General features: G+C 39.1%; 1 protein-coding gene across 2 annotated transcripts in view; it reads left to right on the forward strand.

Moving 5' to 3' along the window:
• The window catches only part of Rat1 (5'-3' exoribonuclease 2 Rat1), a 458,579-nt gene that overhangs the window by 182,860 nt on the left and 254,814 nt on the right, over positions 1-20,905 (forward strand). For both annotated transcript variants that reach the window (XM_090376618.1, XM_090376619.1), the window contains exon 12: positions 12,145-12,224. In XM_090376618.1, coding sequence (XP_090232744.1) covers positions 12,145-12,224 — 80 coding nt within the window. The remainder of the gene's footprint in view (positions 1-12,144; positions 12,225-20,905) is intronic.

Genomic DNA, 20,905 nt, shown 5'->3' on the forward strand with positions numbered 1-20,905 from the left:
AGCTTTATCCTTGGCTGAAGTGACAACAGAACCATCTGGTTTGGACAGAGGTGGGAGCAGAGATGGGCAAAAGTTGCAGTCAATAGTTTTGGTAAGAGACCAGAATGCTTGGCTACCATTAGGGCAAGAAGCAAGTTTTCTACTCTTAGCCTGTTCAACCTCTAGTTTGGACTGATTAATAACTGCTTTACAATTGTTGTGAGCTTTGGTGTAGGCAGAAAATGAAACTGAAGAATTAGAAACAAGCCAATTACGATATGCAACATTCTTCTCTTGAACAGCCTTAGCACATTTATTGGAAAACCAAGGTTTAGATAAAGGACGAGATTTTAAAGTGAAGTGTGGGATAAAGGTTTCCATCCCTGCAAGAATAGCAGGAGTTCTACAGCTTCTTTCCTCAATTTGAATCTGTGTCCATTAAGTGAGTAATCTGAGTAAGAGGAAGAATCCCATCAGCATTGAGCTTGCTCCTACCATTCATGGCTTTATACACTTCACTCAGATCAACTTGCAAGTGACTAGTCTCCAAATGTTGCAATTTGCAGAACTTAAGCCTTTCTTGGTAAGAGGATCTCATCATTCCCCTCGCCAATCTTGTTGCCCTTCTCTGTACTTGCCCAAGCAACTCTACATCCTTCCTGAAATGTGGCTTTCAGACCTGTATGCAGTACTCAAGGCATGGCCTGACCATTGCCTTATACAAGGGGACAATCACCTCCTTATCCCCTAGCAAAATTCCTGGATATCATTGACAAGACCCCCATGAGTTGCTGTGGCAGCCTGTCTTCACTGATGAGAAAACTTCATATTAGACTGCGCAATTACCCCCAAGCCTTTTTCATTCTCCACTACTCTGAGTGTAGTACTACACAGTTGGTACTTTAATCTGAGTTTACTGCTACCCATATGCAGCACTTTATATTTGTCAATGTTGAATTTCAGTTGCCACCTGCCCATCGGCTCAACTTATCTAGATCCTGTTGCAGTAGTGTACTATCACTACTGTCATTAACAACCCTGCCAACTTGCATATTATCTGCAAACTTGGACCTTAACTCTGATATACCTTCATCAATATCTTTAATGAATACAGAAAACAAAAATGGGCCCAACACTGAACCCTGGGGACTCCGCTAATAATCTTAGTCTGTGAAGAGCAGCGTCCATTGATTACCACTGTCCGCCTTTACTATTAGCATTAGTAGAGGCATTTGATGCAAGAAAGCAAGCTTATGCAGCATCAGCCACAAAAAAAAAAAAATAAATAAATAAAAAATAACCACTTCCACTTCACCCCTCTGTTCGTTTGAAATACCTGTCCAGCTGAGCCCCTCGACGTGGGCACCTGTACGTGGTGAGGGGACCTCCCAGTGACGCTGCTGGACTTCCAGACTAGCATCACTGGGATCCAACGCCCACAGCCCAGGTTCCAGGCTTACATCAATGGAATCCGGCGTGTTTGCCGTGCGCTGCGACCCATGGAAATTCGGAAAGGGGGATCCTGGTGGTTGAGGGGCCCAGCTTCAATACACCACTTTGGCCCCTGCTTCGACAAGACAGGTGGTCCTGGAAGGCCCGGCTAGGATCAATCGGCTAGTAGGCTCGCCTGCGAGGGTCAACCGTGTCAATGCCACGCCCCTACCCTCATGGTCCGAGGGACAGGATTCAGGCTGGCGGCGGTGCGGGTATAGTGTCTGGATAGCCCTGGCATCCCACTCCCGAGCGCATTTATTGCATGCCGGGTAGTGGGCGTCCCTTTGGGCTCCGTGGTGGGTGGGGAGCCCGGGCACTGAACCATTTAAAAATCATGAATCCTGATAAACATATTCCTTCAGGGGCCCCAACCCGGTCCCTATCTGAAAATACAGACTTAGAGGCAGATAGCATTATTGCTACAAAGAGGCAGCGAACTGAAACATCATCGGGGCCTGTCCCAAGATTTTTAATTATACACTCTACCACCGAAAAACCGATTGGCAAAATGTCCCCCTTCTTCATACAGAAAGGGTTAGATGGGTTAGCAGGGTCACCCAAATCAGTTAAGAGGCTCCATTCTGGAGACCTCTTAATTGAAACCAAAACTGACAGGCAGTCTGAGCAGCTACTCCGTGCAACATCAATCGGAGGAATACCCATAACAGTGACACCACACAGAACACTCAATTCATCGAGAGGTGTCATTTCGGAATGGGACCTTCTTGACGTAACCGAGGAGGAAATCTGCTTAGAATTGAAACCACAAGGAGTTACTGCCGTCAAGAGAATTACTGTGCGAAGGGATGGAAAAATTGTTAAAACCAGGAGCGTTATCCTGACTTTTAACTCTCCTAAACTTCCTGATGAGATTAAAGCTGGATACATCAACTGTTCAGTGTGTCCATACGTTCCGAACCCTTTACGGTGTTTTAAATGCCAGAAGTATGGACATTCTCAAATGGCCTGCCGTGGAGTCCTTGCATGCGCTCGATGCGGTGCAAAGGACCACGAAACAACAGCATGTTCAGCCGCAAAACCCACCTGTACAAACTGTGAAGGTGAACACCCGGCCTATTTACGAGCATGCCAGAGGTGGAAAGAAGAAAAAGAAATTCAAAGGCTGAAGGCAGAGCTAAATATATCATACCAGGAGGCAAGGAAATCGGTCAAACCCCTGAATATCAACAAACCTACCTACGCCCAGAAGGTAGCAGGGAGATGTTCCGTCGGAACTCAGACGGACATGACCATTCCTCCAAAGGAGTCTTTCACTCCCATCGCGCTGTATCTCTTAAGTTCTCAAAAACCTGCACAAAAGGACCAATCAGCTGCCACTCCTATATCGGTACCTCCTAATGCTCCACAAATAACAAACGCAATTATGAAAGAAAAGAATAAGAAAGGGGAAGTCCCCCCTAGTACCCAAGAAAAGATGGATGTCGAGCAGAAGGAGGTACCCAAAGATTCAGTCTTGGAACTCTTTGAGGAGGAGGAAATGGACACGGGACAGCGTCCATTCTTCCCCAAAAAAGAAAAATCCAAGGCTGATAAAAGTAAGCCCTCAGCACCTCGGAAGCCGCCTGATGGACCCACCAAGCCAAAATAATGGCTAAATTCCTACAATGGAATTGTCGTGGATTCCGGCGAAATATTGATGACATCAAGGCCCTCCTGCAAAAGCACGAGCCAGTTTGCTTTTGCTGCTTGGAGGAGATATATCTAAAGGCAAATGATGATCCCACCATGCACAACATCACAGTTTTTCGAAAGGATAGAATTGAGGATGGCTCTGTACATGGGGGAGTGGCTATCCTTGTGGGTAACCAGACCCCAGTGCAGCCCTTGGTAATTACAACCAGAATAGAGGCTGTTGCAATTCGCCTTTCAGTGGGATTTTTATTAACTGTGTGCTCCATTTATTTGCCACCTGGGACTGACATCTCCCAGGCAGACCTTGATGATCTTCTAACGCAGCTGCCTCCACCTTTCTTACTTCTCGGGGATTTTAACGGACATAACACCCTGTGGGGTAGTGCTAACATCAACGGAAGGGGAAGAGTCATAGAGCGTATGCTCAATGACAATGATCTTTCCCTTCTAAATACTGGAACAAACACCTTCTTCCACATGCCTACCCGTACTTTTTCTGCCATTGATCTCTCTATCTGCTCCCCTTCTCTACTCCCTTCACTCACTTGGGAAGTGGAGGAGGATCCATACGGAAGCGATCACTTCCCTGTGATAACCTCGTTACACAGCGGGAGGCCATGTCTTCCCTTCAGGTTACCACGGTGGAAGATTGATCAGGCTGATGGACTGCCTTCCAACATCAGGCAAATTTTGATCTTAGCACAGTCAGTCAAGAGCCTATCAATGATGCAGTTAAGTACATCACAGAAAATACTGTCCAAGCAGCTGCGAATGCTGCCCCAAAATCATCAGCCCGGTTTCCACCATTTCCCAAACCTTGGTGGAATTCACAATGCACAGCAGCAAAAAAGGCTCAAAACAAAGTGTGGGGGATATTCCGCCGATATCCTACCACGACCAACCTTATAGCCTTTAAACGTGCACGAGCCAAAGCACGATATATCCGCCGTCAGAGTCAAAAGGAATCGTCGATCCGTTTTACATCATCTATTAACCAGTCTACCAACTCTAAGGTAGTCTGGGATAAAATCTGGAAAATGAAGGGAAAATATACATCCCACCCTTCTTCAATCCTAGATTATAATGGATGCTCTATTGCAGATCCAACTGCAATAGCTAATTCTCTTGGGGAAACATTCTCTAACATCTCTGCAACATCTTCGTATTCCCCAGAGTTCCTGGTCCTGAAACATAAACTAGAAAAACAAGCACTTAATTTTAAGACCAAGGGCCTCTATCCCTACAACGGGGCATTCACTATAGAGGAACTGAAAAGAGCCCTCACTCTTTCCAAAGCAAGTGCTGTTGGACCAGATGGCATCCATTATGAAGTGATTAAACATCTTTCACCAAAATCTATGGAATGTCTGCTCCTTCTGTATAACAGAATCTTTACTGAAGGGCAGTTTCCGGACTCCTGGCGAAAGGCAATCATTCTTGCCTTTCCTAAGCCAGGAAAGGATCCAAAAGTCACCACCAATTATCGTCCTATTGCTCTGACTAGCTGTCTGTGCAAAATCCTGGAGAGAATGGTCAATTCTCGTTTAATATGGTATTTAGAATCAAATGACCTTCTCTCCAGCATCCAGTGTGGCTTCCGAAGGAACAGGTCCACTTTGGACCATCTTATTAGATTGGAAGCATCCATCCGGGATGCTTTCCTAAAACGCGAACACTTGGTGTCGGCGTTCTTTGACATGGAGAAAGCGTATGACACAACTTGGAGATTTGGCATTTTAAAAGATTTACATAGCCTAGGCCTTAGAGGGCATCTCCCCATTTTTATTAAAAACTTTTTAGCCAATCGATCTTTCCAAGTTCGTGTGGGATCCTCACTCTCTCACTCCTTTAGCCAAGAGGAGGGAGTACCACAAGGATCAGTATTAAGTGTGACGCTTTTTGCCATCAAAATAAATTCCATCACAGAACAACTTCCTCCAACCGTAAACAGTGCCCTCTATGTTGATGACTTTAGCATTTTTTGCCAATCGTGCAACATGAGGGTTATTGAAAGACAACTGCAGAAAGCCATTGATAATCTGAATTCCTGGGCACTTGCTAATGGCTTCAGGTTCTCGCCGGAGAAGACCGTTTGCGTACACTTTTGTCGCAAGCGTAATCTTCATCCTGAACCTGAATTAAGGCTCGGACAAAATGCTATTCCAGTAGCAGCGAACACAAAATTCTTGGGACTCATATTCGATAAAAAACTGACCTTTTTGGATCATATTCGTCAACTCCGCACAAAGTGCACAAGAGCCCTTAATATGCTCCGCTCGCTCTCCTCCTTATCTTGGGGTGCAGACCGATGCACCCTTCTACGGCTTTACCGTGCACTTGTGCGATCCAAATTAGATTAGGGGTCCCAAGTATATTCTTCAGCCAGAGACAGTGTACTTCGATGGCTGGATCCTGTCCATCATCAGGCTATACGTATCGCTACTGGAGCATTTCGAACATCTCCTGTCCAGAGTTTATACGTCGAAGCAAACGAACCACCGTTATCGTTTCGACGTAAGCAGTTGTCTTTAAAGTACGCTTTAAAACTGAAATCCCTGCCAGACCATCCTACGTGGCCCTTCGTTTTTGAGCCACGATGGGAAAACCTGTACAATACTCGTAAGACTGCCAATCGTCCTTTTGGTATTCGTTTCCAAGAGCTACTCAATGAACTTAATATCAAGGTAGACAAGGTTGCCCAAACATCAAAGCAACCCTTTCCACCCTGCCATGCTCGTGTCCCGGCATGCGACTTGTCGCTTAGAAACTGGGGAAAGTCGGACACTCCATCATGTGTCTACCTGCAGCTTCATTCAGCACACCGAACTGAATATTCCGACTTTGCGCCAGTCTACACAGACGGTTCAAAGTCGGGATCATGTGCGGGATCTGCTCTTTACAGACAGCACTATATCAGAGCAGATTCCCTCTGAATGCAGCATATTTACTGCAGAGCTGCACGCTGTAGAGTTAGCCTTGGATCATATTAGTAAATGCCAATACCAACGGTTCATTTTATATTCCGACTCTCTTAGCATGTTACAGGCTTTAATATCCGTGAGGTATAATCCTCATCCAGTTCTGTCTAGCATTCAGCAGAAGATTCGCGTTCTCCACGAACGCGAATATGACATCCGCTTCTGCTGGATTCCCAGCCACATTGGGATTAGGGGAAATGATTTGGCTGACGCTGCAGCCAAATCAGCAATTCCCAATAATAACCGCTGCCTGTCAGTCCCCTATACAGACTACAGGCAAATAATACATGAAAAGATACATTCCCAATGGCAGGATTCGTGGAATAGACAGACTGCGAATAAATTATATCGTATAAAGCCTGTAATTGAACTGTGGTAGTCTAGTCTGCGCAGGAATCGTAAGGAGGAAGTTGTTCTCGCCCGGACCCGCATAGGACATAGTCATTTGACTCATTCGTTTTTGCTGAGGGCTGATGACCCTCCTATGTGTGTGTCCTGTGGCACAATTTTAACGATTAGACCCTTTTAATTGATGTCCAGATTTTAGCAGCACCCGTTTTACCGCTTTTAACCATCTGACTGAGCCGTATACACTCAGTCAGATTTTATCCGACAATGACCATGTTTCTGCTGTTTTTAGCTTTTTGAAAGCAATAAATGTTTTTAATAGTATTTAAAATTTATATGTTATTGTTATATCTTTTATTGATTTATCTTTTTTATATATTTATTATTAGGTCTGGACATGGTGGCCTAATTAATTAGGTCACTGAGATCTTAAATTTTTAGATATTACCTGGTCTTGGCGCATTATAGCCATAGTTGCTAATGCGCCAATAAAATTCAAACCAATCAATCAAGTCCAGCTGAGCCTTAAACTTATTTAGGCTATCAACTTCCACGACAAGAGATGGAAGTCTATTCCAGCAACCAACCACCCACTGGCTAAAGGCAAATCTCCCCACGTCTGTCCTACATCTTTCTTTCCTCGATTTGAATTTATGCCCTCTCAGGTGATTATTCTGAGCGCTCAACCTTCTCCCACTCAATCATCCTTTTATCCATTGCAGCAACTTGCCCTTAATAACATACTGCTCCAGTTTAAACATTAGTTTAACACGTGCAACATTTCCTAAAATCCAAGTATATGATATCAAAATTATTTTTTGCATCCAGTTCTTTTCTGACCATATCATAGTATCCAATGAAATTGTTCTGACAAAACTTCCCCTTAACAAACCCATGCTGCGTCTGAATTATTACTGCAGTCTTATCTAGATGATTCTGGAGTGCTTCTTTAACCAGTGACTCCATTATTTTCCCTGGAACAGAAGTCAAACTAACAGGTCTGTAGTTACTTGTCAACCTGTAATCCCCCTTTGTGAATTTCGGACACATTTGCACATCTCTAGTCCATGGGGACCTCCCTTGAATTCAAGGAAGCTCTCATAATTATGGCTAAAGGTTTGCTTACTGCCCTTTCTGCCTCCCTTAATATAACTGGATAGATCACATCCACCCCAGGTGCCTTTCTTATGTTTAACTTCAACAATTTCTCTTCCACTGTGTTCTCAGTTATTAAAAATTCATTTAGCTCCTTGCTAGATTTTGATTAGCTTCTGGCCTCCACTTCCCTGCATTATTCCTGATGTGTGAATAGTAATTCAGTTTGTCAGCTACCTCAGCAGGATCATCAACAATCGAACCATCGATATCAAGTGGACCAATCTGATTCAATTTGATGTTTACATAAGTATAGGGGGTCATTGCTGTTCCTCTTTGTATCCTTTGCCAAAGGTTTCTCATAATCTGCCTTCACTTGCCAAACTCCTTTTTGACTAGATTACAGACTAGCTTGTATCTACCATAATCTTCTGTGTCACTTGATAATTTGTGTCCCATGCATTTTTCTTTTCTGCCGTGAGTCTTATTAGTACATCTGACCTCCATTTAGGCCTAAACCCCAAACAGTATTTCTTAGTTTGGACACAAAGCCTAGTAGTTTCCAAGATTACTTCCTTGAATGCTTCCCATCTAGAATTTGCTGTTGGCAACATCATTAGTTGGTCCTGCTGTATAGAATTTAAAAACTGTCTGAGACCTCCATAGTCACCTTTATGAAAGCAAAAACTTTCTGTAGAAAACTTACTGTAGAAAACAATAATCCAATAAATCCACAAAAGCCTTGCTAGTGTGAGAATGAGCAGCCAACAACTTTCAGTCTATATCTGGGAAGTTAAAATCCCCCATTATAAGACTGATTTACTGGACCACTATTTCTCTGTACAGTTGTTAATTGTACTCATCGGAGTAATTAGTCCTATAACACACTGCTACTCTCAATTTTGTTTTCCAAGTGCTTATGTTACAGCAGTCTTGACTCAATGTTGCACTGTCCACCCATGTCAACTGGATGCACTTCCTTAGATTTTGTGTTTTTTTACTATCAGCATAACCCCTCATCCCTTTCGATGTACACTGTATTCCTCAAATTCTTATATCTGTGTGACAACGCATATCTGATATCCCAACAATATCTGCCTTTGATGTCTTGACCAGCACCTCAAATTCATCAAATTTATTTACTAAACTCCTAGCATTGTTGTATATAGAAGTATACATGCACCTGTCCTTAGTTATCCTAACAGAGCCCATGTATTTAATTGTTCCTTGATGACTCCCAGCAGTCCTTGAAATCCTCAGCATCTTGCTTTCCAGGCTGCTGCTCATTTGTATAGAAGCAGTTCAAAAATCAGTTTCATCTCTGCCTGCTGCTACTGTTAATCTGTTAGTCTGTGAATCCTCCAGCCTAGCAGTTTTCTGACCCACCTAACACTGCCTCAATGGCATCAGCAAATGTTCTTGCACCCTTTCTATTTAAGTGTATCCTAACTCTGTAGATGCAGTTTCTCCTATTAACAAGAACAGACCATGCTGAGAAGAATTCTACCCCATGAGCCTTGCGCAATCTCTCCAGAGCCGAATTTTGACAAGGCTCTCATAATATACTCTCTCCTGTCATGCCTGGGCAGAATTTAACCCTAACTTGCAAATTTAATCCTAACTTGCGACTTTTTTTTTTTCCACATTAACCTGTACTTGTTAGGTATGTCTGCAGATCTCCTACTCTTAGTGTCATTAGTGCCAACGTGTACAACAATATCACACTTTTTGCCCTTAAAAGATTTTATCTGCTCTATCAACTTTTGCCCCTGGCAGACATCCCTGGTCCAATTCCACCTATACTTTTTGCACAATATATTTCCTGTTTCCCTGACAATAGAATCACCAACAATAACTAGCTCCTGTGGGACCAGTGCATTATGCCTTTTATCTGATTTTAGAAGATTGCTGCTGTGTTGCCTGATGCACAAGAGTGAACTCTGGCATTGAGTTGGGCAGCTGAGAGCTTGATGATCCCCCATTTTAATACCTTCAAGGGCATCTACCTTATACTTCAAACTCTCATAGATGCCCATCGGAATGCTGAGTTGGAACCTGATTTCTTGACACTTCACTTAGCGCGCGCGCGCGCGCACACACACACACACACACACACACACACACACACACACACACACAAAGACATCCTTCTTGGCTAGGTCATGTCCTGTTCCAGAAAGTCTCCAAATGTTTCACAAGTTGCAATTTTTTTTTAGGCTGTGATGCATTGGAGAATCGACCTCTTCAGTTTTCCCTCAAGCCAGAGCTCGAGGGAGAACTGAATGGGTCGATTCTATATACAAAAGATATACAGTAGACTCTCAATTTTCCAGGATAGATGGTAAAAAAAAAAACCAAAAAAAAAAAAAAAAAAAACACGGATAATCGATTTCGCAGTTAATCCAAAATTAGAGCAAGTTCCTGACATACTTAAGAGATACACTTCCAGACTTCTTACATAAGTTGAGTTTTACGTAACTCGGGAATAACTAAAAAAAATATTGCTACTATATCCCTGATATGCCAAAATTACAAAAACCACATAATATCATCAGAAGAATGAAGAAAAATAATAGTTATATATTTTTAATTAGTTCAATTAAAAACTTTATCTGGGGACAGCAGTGAAGTAGCCAGAGTGGCAAGGCCCACATCTGGTGAGTATGGGCTTGGCACACCCAGGGTCCTGAGCTGGATATCATTATTCTTCCTTTTTTGATGATTCCCTCCTACTTTCTCTTTCTCTCTCTCTCTCTCACATTTTTTTTTTAGCTAGTGCAGCATAAGCCTCAGGCTTTCTTGCATCATATGGCTAATAGTAATAAGAAGAAAAGAAAACACGTATGTTATTGTACTGTAAAAACTGATTTGTATTTCTTAGCTTTGGTTTTGTAGTTGACCTCATTGGTGCAGATTGCTTCACTGCTTCTCATATTCTGTCTTTCTCCTTTATTGTGTTCACCGTTGCCACTGACAAATCTGAATTCCATGCGATACTTGTTAATGTTTGGCCATTTTCATACATCCTTATTATTTTAATTTTCTGATCCAACTCAATCGCTTTCCTTTTCTTGATAGATTTACTAGTACCGCTGTCACTTATTCTCTTAGTCAGCACCATAATAACAGTCAAAAATTAAATTTTCTGAAAAGAGCTTTACAGGGTTAAGGTGACAACTCACTATTATCACCCAACATGAGGTCACATTTTACTAAAACGCATTTTCTGGAGGTCACTACCATAAAACAATAAAAACAATTTGCACTTTCCAGGTTACTTGGCTTTTCTGTTAGTGCATCTAATTATAAATGGGTAGTAAATTCGATCTTATTGCATTTGCAATAATAACAATAGCTGGAATTCTGTGGGTTTTTAAGTTATTATAGTGAAATGTGTGTCCTCCTCACTGAAATCTTCAGACATAAAAAACATTACGTACTTTGGGGACTTGCCGTATTGAAAAATGTTCAGCAACCTACGTAAACTGTATGACGATAGATAAAAAAAACAAAAAAATTTGCCACGTACTACTACTACTCGCGTGTCCAATACAGTGCTTCCATTTATTTTTTACGATGTCGATTTTAAATCATTAGATTTAAAATTGAGCCTTTATTTAGCTTCCCTTTATTTTTTAAAATGACGTGTATGGTTTGGTCACCAACATTATAATGGTTCTTTAGAGATTTAACGGATGCACCGTTTTCAAACTTTTGAATAATTTCAAGTTTTTGTTTAATTCTCTTGCGTTTGTCCATCATTTTCGCAATTTCTAAACAGAAAAAGAAAAAAAACGTTTCTATAAAAAAAATTCCAACATTCGTGACATAAATAATGAAACAAAATTTGTCCTTTTGCGTTGCGATGGAACACAACAATCGACGCTACACACTAAAACAAACTAAACATTTGGTCTTTTTTTTTTTTCTCTTTTAGTAATGGGTGTGAAGACAGAGGGGACTGCAAGATAATAGGCAGAATAATCTCCTAATGACAACTTATAACGCCACTTCTTGTCACTCATTTACGACTTGCAAAACATCTGTTTATACCTATTCTAGTTATTACTTGAATTTTATGATTTCAGGTTGATTTTTTTTTTAATTTGGAGCCTTGAAGGTAAATCAAGAGTCTGCTGTATATGCCCAACAAGTGATTATAATCTTCGAACTCAAATGATTAAAATTCATAACAAAACCCTACTATTCTTCAGCACTGCTGGTTATGTTCTACGATATTCGTTCCGAAACACCAATACAATAGCAGTACAAGTAGTGAAACGTAACTTACAAAAATCGCTAGTTAAATTTAAAAAATAAGCTAATGAATACTGCTAGGTCTATTTAATATCCTTGTAAAACACAATTTGATATGTTAATTAGTCAAAAATATAGTAAAATTTTCCAAGATACTTATCTGATTTCAGGAGCTTGAAAATCTACAACTTGACACATCTCAAAACAAATAACACATCATTGATTTGCTTTTTAATATTTTTATTATAAATTGTTTTCTTAATCTGTGATCATAAAAGTTTTGGCTTCTATATATCCAACTATATTCTAAACTTCTTTTTTTTTTTTCTCTTTCGCACAGCGAGTAATAGATGATTGGGTATTCATGTGCTTTTTTGTTGGAAACGACTTTCTTCCCCATTTGCCTTCATTGGAAATCAGGTTTGAAAGTTTATTTTATGCTACTAACTTGTAAATTATTATTTAAGTTAATATTGTTACATTTTGTAAAGCAGTCCTTTTAATTTTTTTCTATTTTAGCTGTTTTTAATGAACAAATTATTAAAGTGTAGGTCCACATTTACCTTAGTGATCAGCAGTGCGTAGCACACGCTTCTTGATTAGACCGTGGTTCGAGCCCGTGGCCACCAAATACGGAGGATGCATAAAGGTCAGGGAATGACCACCGCATATCCCCGGAGCAATATGTCCTTAGTTGCTAATGCTCCTAAAAACTAAACAACAACAACAGCCTCAGTGATATCACTGATATCACCATGAAACTCAAAAATCCAGACATGTACATTGAAATTTTTAGTGTAATTCTCTGAGTGGGAAGTAGTGGTTTTGCAAAATTATTAAAAAACAAAATTTAAGCGTCATGTTTTACTGTTGCATTTGATTTCCTTGACTTGTGCGTTATGACCTAAGCTGCCAGAGTGCCACGAAAATTGAACAGCCACCCAACTAACCAGCATTTGATTTCAGCTGTTATTTACATAAATGTAATGGAAACCTCAAGAATTGAAATACCTGCTTTTTTCATGTGTAATTATATATCAGCATCAAAATTTAAGTATGTAAAAATTGTTTGAAAAGGCCTATACTATAAACTCCCATTATAGCATATTCCAGGGATAAAAAAAAAAAAAAGTAAACTGCAGCCATTATCAACTCACTGCAGGATGGGAGCCTCCTCAACAATTCATGCTGAGAGAAATGGACCATAATCTGCCACGCTGATCCAGTGCAGGTTGGCAGATCGACTGTATTTAGCAGTCAGGGGCTTGAACGCCAGTCTACTCAAAGAGTGTGTGCTACTGCACTCTCGCTCCTAACTACTCGGCTACAGAGGCTCCAGGGGACCAGCCCTAATTTAGAGCACTAAGTGGGAAAGCATTATAAGCAAACCCCTTTTTTAGGCCTGTTTTTTTATTTCATTAGTATCCAGGTGGATACCAAGACTTAATTTTTGCGGTTTATGAAGTAGTGGTTTTTGTTTTCAAGTACTATGCTTACCTTTTCGGCCCTTTCATCATTTATGCATGCTGTTAACAAGAATGAATTTTTTTTATTAAATTAAGCCTAACATTCCTTGAGTATTTTAAACGTGATAAAGTTGCATTAATGCAATTAATAATGTCATTAATGACATTATTAATATTGAACACAAGTACACAATGTACATTGACTACTGCACTAATAAGGAAAGTTAATGAACAATGCTAAATATTTATATATATATAAAAAAAAAAAAAAAAACTGCAGAGAGCATGTGAATGCACTGATAAATGGAAGGATACTGAGTCGTAAAGAGTGCCATTTATACTTTCAGAGATTTGAGTTAAATATGAAATAAACATGTCATTTGTGCTGGAAATCAATTATATGAAGTAATAGTCGAGGCATGTTGATGCAAGAAAGCAAGCTTATGTAGCATCAGCGGAAAAAAAAAAAAAAAAAAAAAAACCCATTTGACACATCCATCTTTTTTCCAAAACTGAGCAGGAAGGAGGGTTAAATTGAATTTATTCCTTCTTTGAACTTTTAAAAATAAATGATATAAGCAGGGAAAGCATTTTAAATAAGAGCACTATAGGTGTTAAAAAATGCATTCTGCTTCGTGGATTGACCATGTGACCAGAATAAAAGGGCAAAGCACATTAAAAGTAAGAGTGCTGTAACAGGAGTTAAAATAAGGGCAAAAGCATCATTCTTATCTTTCAGTTCAACTTGACCTTGTACTTTACTTTGTATTTTGGTATTTTAATCGGGTTTCCCTTGTAACTTTTGGATTAAATTTTACAAGGAGACCTATTTATTCAGCATTCGATATGTGAGAACTTCGGGGCAAACTCAGTGTCTAGCTCATGGTGTCTAACACAAATTTCCTGTTTCATCAGAACTTGTAATCCTGTTATTTGAGGGTTTGTCACGATCATTGGAAGTGATGTTATTGAAAATGGTTATAAAACTGTGGCTTATTTTTATAAAAATAAGCGAACTGTTAAAGCCCTATTTTGTGGTAGTATTTTGGTTTTACTTATTTTCATAGTACAAGTCCTTGAGGTTGTCACACACATTCTCTCAGATATGCCAGACAAGCTGTACTTGCTACCTGGGAGTCTAAAATGCTGATGGAACTGATATTCGGGTGACACTCAAGTCAAGTGGACCCAATTTCGGCGAAGTCCGGATGTCCAGTTTGTGACAGCCAAATCCTCTGCTTGCACCTTCACGATGGTGGGACTGTTAGTAATCCTAGGTATAACTTCCATGCACAAGTACATGGTGGGTGACCACCCAGGTGTGAACCAATGTAAGCAGGGGTTGAGGTGTGGCGCCCACACCACATGGAGGAATGCCGCCCCTCTATGTTACCGGGCAGTACTAGGTGGTAGATGACTATCATCAACTGATGCAATTCTACCACTGTGCTTATTGGGGGCTTGAAGTGGTGGAACCCATGTTTAGTCTCTAGAGCTAAGTTCCGGTCAACCCTTCCCCATCTCTTCCATCATGCAGTATGATTGATGACTTTTGTAAAGCAGTTATTAATCAGTTCAAACTAGAGTTTGAACAGGCTAAGAGTAGAAAACTTGCTTCTTGCTCTAATGGTAGCCGAGCATTCTGGTCTCTTGCCAAAGCTATTTGCCGCAACTTTTGACCATCTCTGCTCCCACCTCTGTCCAAACCAGATGGTTCTGTTGTCACTTCAGCCAAGGATAAAGCTGACCTGCTAGCATCCCATTTTTCTTCCAACTCATGTATTAATGATCTTGGTAAAACACCTCCCACCATTCCCAACACACTCCACTCAATGCCTCCTGTGGCCTTCCGTCAAAAGGATTAAAATTTATACCTGACTTTGTAAAGTGTTTTTTCCTGTGATGCTTCATTTTACAGTTTTTATTTTTAAAAATAGTCACAAACTCAATACCATAGATTAGTATCATTTTGAAATAACCTGTATTGCTTAAATAAAGAAACTGGAGACCCGCATTTTTCCAGAAATCTTTTATTTATACATTATTTAATAATATATAATAACACATTGGTAGACTCACAGCCAGTTTTTGATAACAGGAAGGTTGTTCATTTCTTCCTCAACATGGTTATCATTTCAGCTAGTGGTTGTCGGATATTAGTCTGGCCAGAGCCAATGTTATAGTTCTTCCCAAAACTTCATCAAGGTTAATGTTACGATATATATTGTTCTTGTTTATACTTGACCACCAGTTCAACATGACCACCAGTCAGAGAAGTTTACAACAAATAATGAATACATTTGTTGATCATATTTATGATCAAATGTTTTGTGGCTGAAATAGTAACATGACATTTCCATTTGATGATTACATCAGCCACTATTGATGTAGGATGTAGCAGTTTTGCTGAAATGATAAGAATGGATTTATTGTTCATTTAGCATTCATGATGACACTCTGTTGGAATCTATAAGTTAAACATCTCAACCCACCTACTGTATTTCATGATCTGCTTCTAACATGAACACGGTTGCTTTTCTATTTATTTGTGACACATGACTGTTAGGTATAGTTCATTTTTTCCAAATACTAGGGGTGTCTAGATACTTTCATAAAAATAGTGTATGTTAAATCCCATTTTCTCTCTTCTCTGTTGTATGGATCTTAATTATGGTTACCTGCTTTGTTCACCAAATTTTTAAAGTCATAACCAGCACTAATATGTAGCATCTCTATATAATACGACGTGCGTTCAAGTTATAAGGTCTCCAGATTTATTTCTCACAAAATAATTGAAATATACGTGTGGGCTTATTTTTAGTCTAACTGCCTCATTTAAGTTCTGAATGTTTTGAATGAAGCACATGATTCAAGATATCAATGCCATATATCACTTTGATTTCAGTGCCCTAAACAGTAAACTATGTTTATTATACTTATCCTTCACTCAAGAACAACATATTGTTATCTGAATTTTGCATCTCACCAGGAAAAATCCAATGAAATCCATTTATAAATGTCTTCTGTACCCCTATGGATGTGAAAAAAAGTTCATAGCTGGGTACATTGGTTTCATGAAGGACAGGATTCCTGTTTGAATGAAGCACATGATTCAAGATATCAAACTAGTTGTTTTGAGGCCAACATATGCCAGATTGAGAAAATGGCTTTGGGTGACAGAAGATCCACAGTGCATGAAAGTGCAGTATTTACAGCAATTTTTGTGGGATCCATGCATACCATAATGAAGATCTCAGAATGAGCAAGGTGTCAGCTTGGTAGGTTTCCCAGGCACAAAAAAGACAATCGGTTCAACTTGTGTGAAGCACTGCTCATTTGAGATACTGCAGTGAATGGCCCTTTCTTCCCCTTGATTTTCCGGGTAGATGAGACATCGGTTTCACTCTTAAATTCAGAAATGAAACTTTAGTCTGCCCAATGGAAGCACACTCATTCAACACAGTGCAAAAAGTTACTTGTTGCTCCAGGTGCAGAAAAAATTATCGTTGCTGTTTTCTAGGATATTGATGGAATAATTCTTACGTATTGTATATTCAGTGGCACTACTGTGACAGGAAGCTCATATGAAGAAGTTCTGAAGAAAACGTTCCTCCTAGCACTTCACAAAAAACATCCAACAGACTGAATCACATTTGTTTCCATCAGGACAACACTTCACCCCACTGTTTTGGAAATGTGCAAAATTTTTTAAAGAAAACAACAACAATTAGGTTATTCCACATCCTCCATACCTGCCTGATCTTGCACTTAGTGACTTTTGATTGTCCCTAACGATGAAGGATGCTCTTCCCAGCAGATTTTCTAGCTGAAAGGCAGCTGCTTTTGCTATTTACAAGTGGGCCTAACATACCTCCAAAGAAAGCTTTGTCACAGCTTTAATAGCTACAGCTTGGAAGAATGGTTGTAAAAAATGTGTGCAGCTGCTAGGAGACAGTGTTGAAAAGTGAGGTAAGTGTCACCTCTGTATCTTGTGTACTTTATGAGAAATAAATTTGGAAAACTTTTAACTTGAATGCACCTTATATATTATGGTATGATTACAGCATTACCCTCAATGTCATTTCAAAGCATTATTGAGTGTAATATCAGTCATTTGTTGTATACTGTTACTATCCATTCTTAACTAACCTTGTGGAAAGATGGAGGAATGAGAATAATAGTATTCAAAAAAAATTTTACTTATAGAGAGGAATTTTAAGTTCCTGAAAAGGATGGTTATGTCAACCTGCCACTTCATTATCAAAGTGGCAAGTTGACATAACTGTAACTATAACATAGACGTAACTGAGTTATCTATCACTTTTCCCATCTTTAGTTACACAACTTTGAATGAAATAAGTAGAATTATCTGTATAAATATAGTGCAAATGCATCAGGAATACATAGCTATATCTGAATAAATCAGATTATTAATAAAACGGCATCGTTTTAAGTTATATCTCATATTGTGAATACCTTCACAACGAGTTGCCATGATATTGCACTACTTCGAATAAGTAACGCTTCACCTAAGGAGAAGACTAATGTTACTTATTCTCAGATGGATACCACCACCCAGACGGCACCGTTTCAGGGCTATTTGGCCCTTCTTCGGTGGGTGGGTAGGTACCCGAGTGATGCAATGATGGCAAAACAGTTATGAAGTATAACTCCACAATATGAGAGATGCCTGATGGTGTATCATGTATTTAGACTCAAGCGTTTAGGGCATAAGCCTCAAGCTATGAAGGAGTCTAGACTATGTATAAATATAGTGCAAATGCATCAGGAATACATAGCTATATCTGAATAAATCAGATTATTAATAAAACGGCATTGTTTTAAGTTATATCTCATATTGTGAATACCTTCACAACGAGTTGCCATGATATTGCACTACTTCGAATAAGTAACGCTTAGTCTAGACTCCTTCATAGCTTGAGGCTTATGCCCTAAACGCTTGAGTAGAATTATCTGTTAATTCCCCAGTGCAGTGTGGGTTTTTGTTCATTAAAAAGATATATATTGTCTGTGTGTGTGTGCTGAAATACACAGGTTCATACTAAAACCTGGGCATTTACAGGTTCAACAAATGTTAAAAGAATGTGTTCTGCAGAATATCAGATGGTCATACGGTTTACAGACATAATACAAGAGTATTATGAAGACAGTTACTGACTGGAACTTGTGATTTGTTCACTCACACAGTAGCAGAACTTTTTTGGTTTTATTGTGTGACTGTTTTTTACCATTGATTATCAATGGTGGCCCTCCACAAATTGAGAATTTCTAGATAAAGGAACCATTAGGCAGCAGTGACCATAATGTATTGATATGGGATTTACTTAAAGCTATAACTACTGTCGAAATTAAAAGGAAAGGGATTTTGCTTTTCTAAAGTTAGTTACAGTGGTCTTAGTTTTTAAATTCTATTGAATACTGATGATTTTAACAATTTCAAATTCTCATTGTTTTTGGAAGTAATTGTTGAAGCTGCAAAGTTTTTTTTTTTTTTTTTTATCTCATGAATTCATCTGACATTCAATTAAAATGTCAGATGAATTGATGAGACTAGTGGCAGATTGGCCTTGTCAGTTAATCTTGATTGTAGACTAGTATACAGTAGTCTACAATCAAGTCACTAAAGGGTTAGGCAAGCTAACACAAATAATAAGTCTTTTACTAAGAATACAAAGAAAAGTAACAAAAAAGTTCTTTGTTTACGTTAATATTAGAACCGGATGAACTACATTGGTCCACTAGATATAAATGGCACAACTTTTGATGATTCTGTTTAGGCTGATGACAAAGTTAATAAATATTTTACATCTACAGTCATGCATGGAGGTTTTTAGGAAAAGGAATACTGGAAGCGCAACAAATTCTAACTGCAAGCTGAAAATTTTTATGGTAATTGAGCGGAAAGTAGAAAAGAAATTGTTGAATCTATAAGTAAATAAGATATCTGGTGCTGACAAAATATATCCAGTTATATTAAAAGAAGCAACAGAAGAGCTAAACAAACCTTTAGCCTTAATTATGAGAGTATTCTTGGATTCAGGAGAGGTCTCTTCAAATTGGAGATAGGAACTCCTTTTCACAAGAGGGGGAATCAAAGAGCAAAGTGAGCTTTGCACCTTAAGCTTTGTTAAGGTGCAATCTTGTTTGACTAGTCTTGGCTACTATGATGTAGTAACAAAGTATCTGGGTATAAAAATAATTTTGTCATCATTATACTTAGATTTTAGTAAAGCGTTTAGTACTGTTCCATGTGAAAGGCTGTTCTGCAGATGAGCACTGTACCATTGGGAGCAAGTTACCACTTAATGGATAAAGGGACCTTGATCTTTGAGTGGCAGGGCACAGAGTGGTTATTAATGAGCACTTATATATGTTCTTGTTTATACTCTGGCACGACCACCAGGTCAGTGGAGTTCACAATAAATCATCAATACAGATGTTAATCGTATTTAGTAGTCACGGGCTTGAACCCCGGTGCACTCAAGGAGCATGTGCTACTGCACTCACGCTCCTGACCATTCAGCTACGTCAGGTCTCATTTTGTACCACTGTTGTCAGCATAGTCTCTCAGGGTTTTCTAGGTCTTATTCTTAATATTTATTGATGAAATCATATCCACTCTAACTTTGCTGATAATATGAAGAATGGCAGGGATGACAGGAATCTGGGTATGTTACTGCAGCAAGACCTAGAGAAATTAGGCAGACAGACTGAAAAGTGGCAGTTGAAATTTAATGTTGATAAATGTAAGGTACTGCATATAGTAATCACAAAATAACCTACCAATTGGGTAGTACCATGCCCAGGATAGTGTAGAATGAAAGAGATCTCTGGGTAATTGTACAGTCTACTCTGAGAAATGCAGACAGGCTATTATGACAGCTCATTGGGTTTTGTCAATAATATATAGGAATTTTACTCCTAGGGAAAAGGAGTTGATTATCCTGTTGTATAAGCCAATGGTTAGGCAGCATCTTGAGTACATACTGTGTATATGTTTGGAAGGCCTATGGGACAGAAAATTTGCTACAAAGAAGCTGCCAAACAAGATAACTGCAATAAAGCACTATTTGTATCTGATATCATGAACTAGGCGATGATTATATCATGAATCTGATACATTCATACCAATAAGTGCAAGATATGATATTAACTAATCAAGAAAAATATTTAGGCAGATTATGATTTAAAATGCCTTAATCTTTATGCCTTGTTTTGGTAGACATTCATGAATAAGCTATTAGCACATTAATTAATCAATATGAGAATGTTAACAGTTGTGCTTTGGAGAGATTCAATAATCTCTCGCATGATAATAAGATTGCTAAGTTTTGTTTTTGCCAACATCACTAGTCATACAGTTTGATTCTTTGCGTTGTACTTTAATAATTATAAAAGCATTATATTGTTTATTGTGTAAAATTTATATACCTGATAAAGTGAGAGGGGAGGATGTGTTATATATTGTTGTTTAATACTTATTATCCATGTGCCTTTTTTTGCATTTTTGCTTTCATTAAATTTTGTGAACTGCTCTTGCCTTTTTATGCTACATGAGCCGGTGACCAGTTTGATTTCCCTTTAGAATATAGGCCAACAAGCCATTTCAAGGCC

This window comes from Mastigoproctus giganteus, chromosome 6, assembly GCF_048544385.1.
Source record: "Mastigoproctus giganteus isolate SK-2022 chromosome 6, ASM4854438v1, whole genome shotgun sequence".
In the NCBI taxonomy this organism is placed as follows: Eukaryota; Metazoa; Arthropoda; class Arachnida; order Uropygi; family Thelyphonidae; genus Mastigoproctus; species Mastigoproctus giganteus.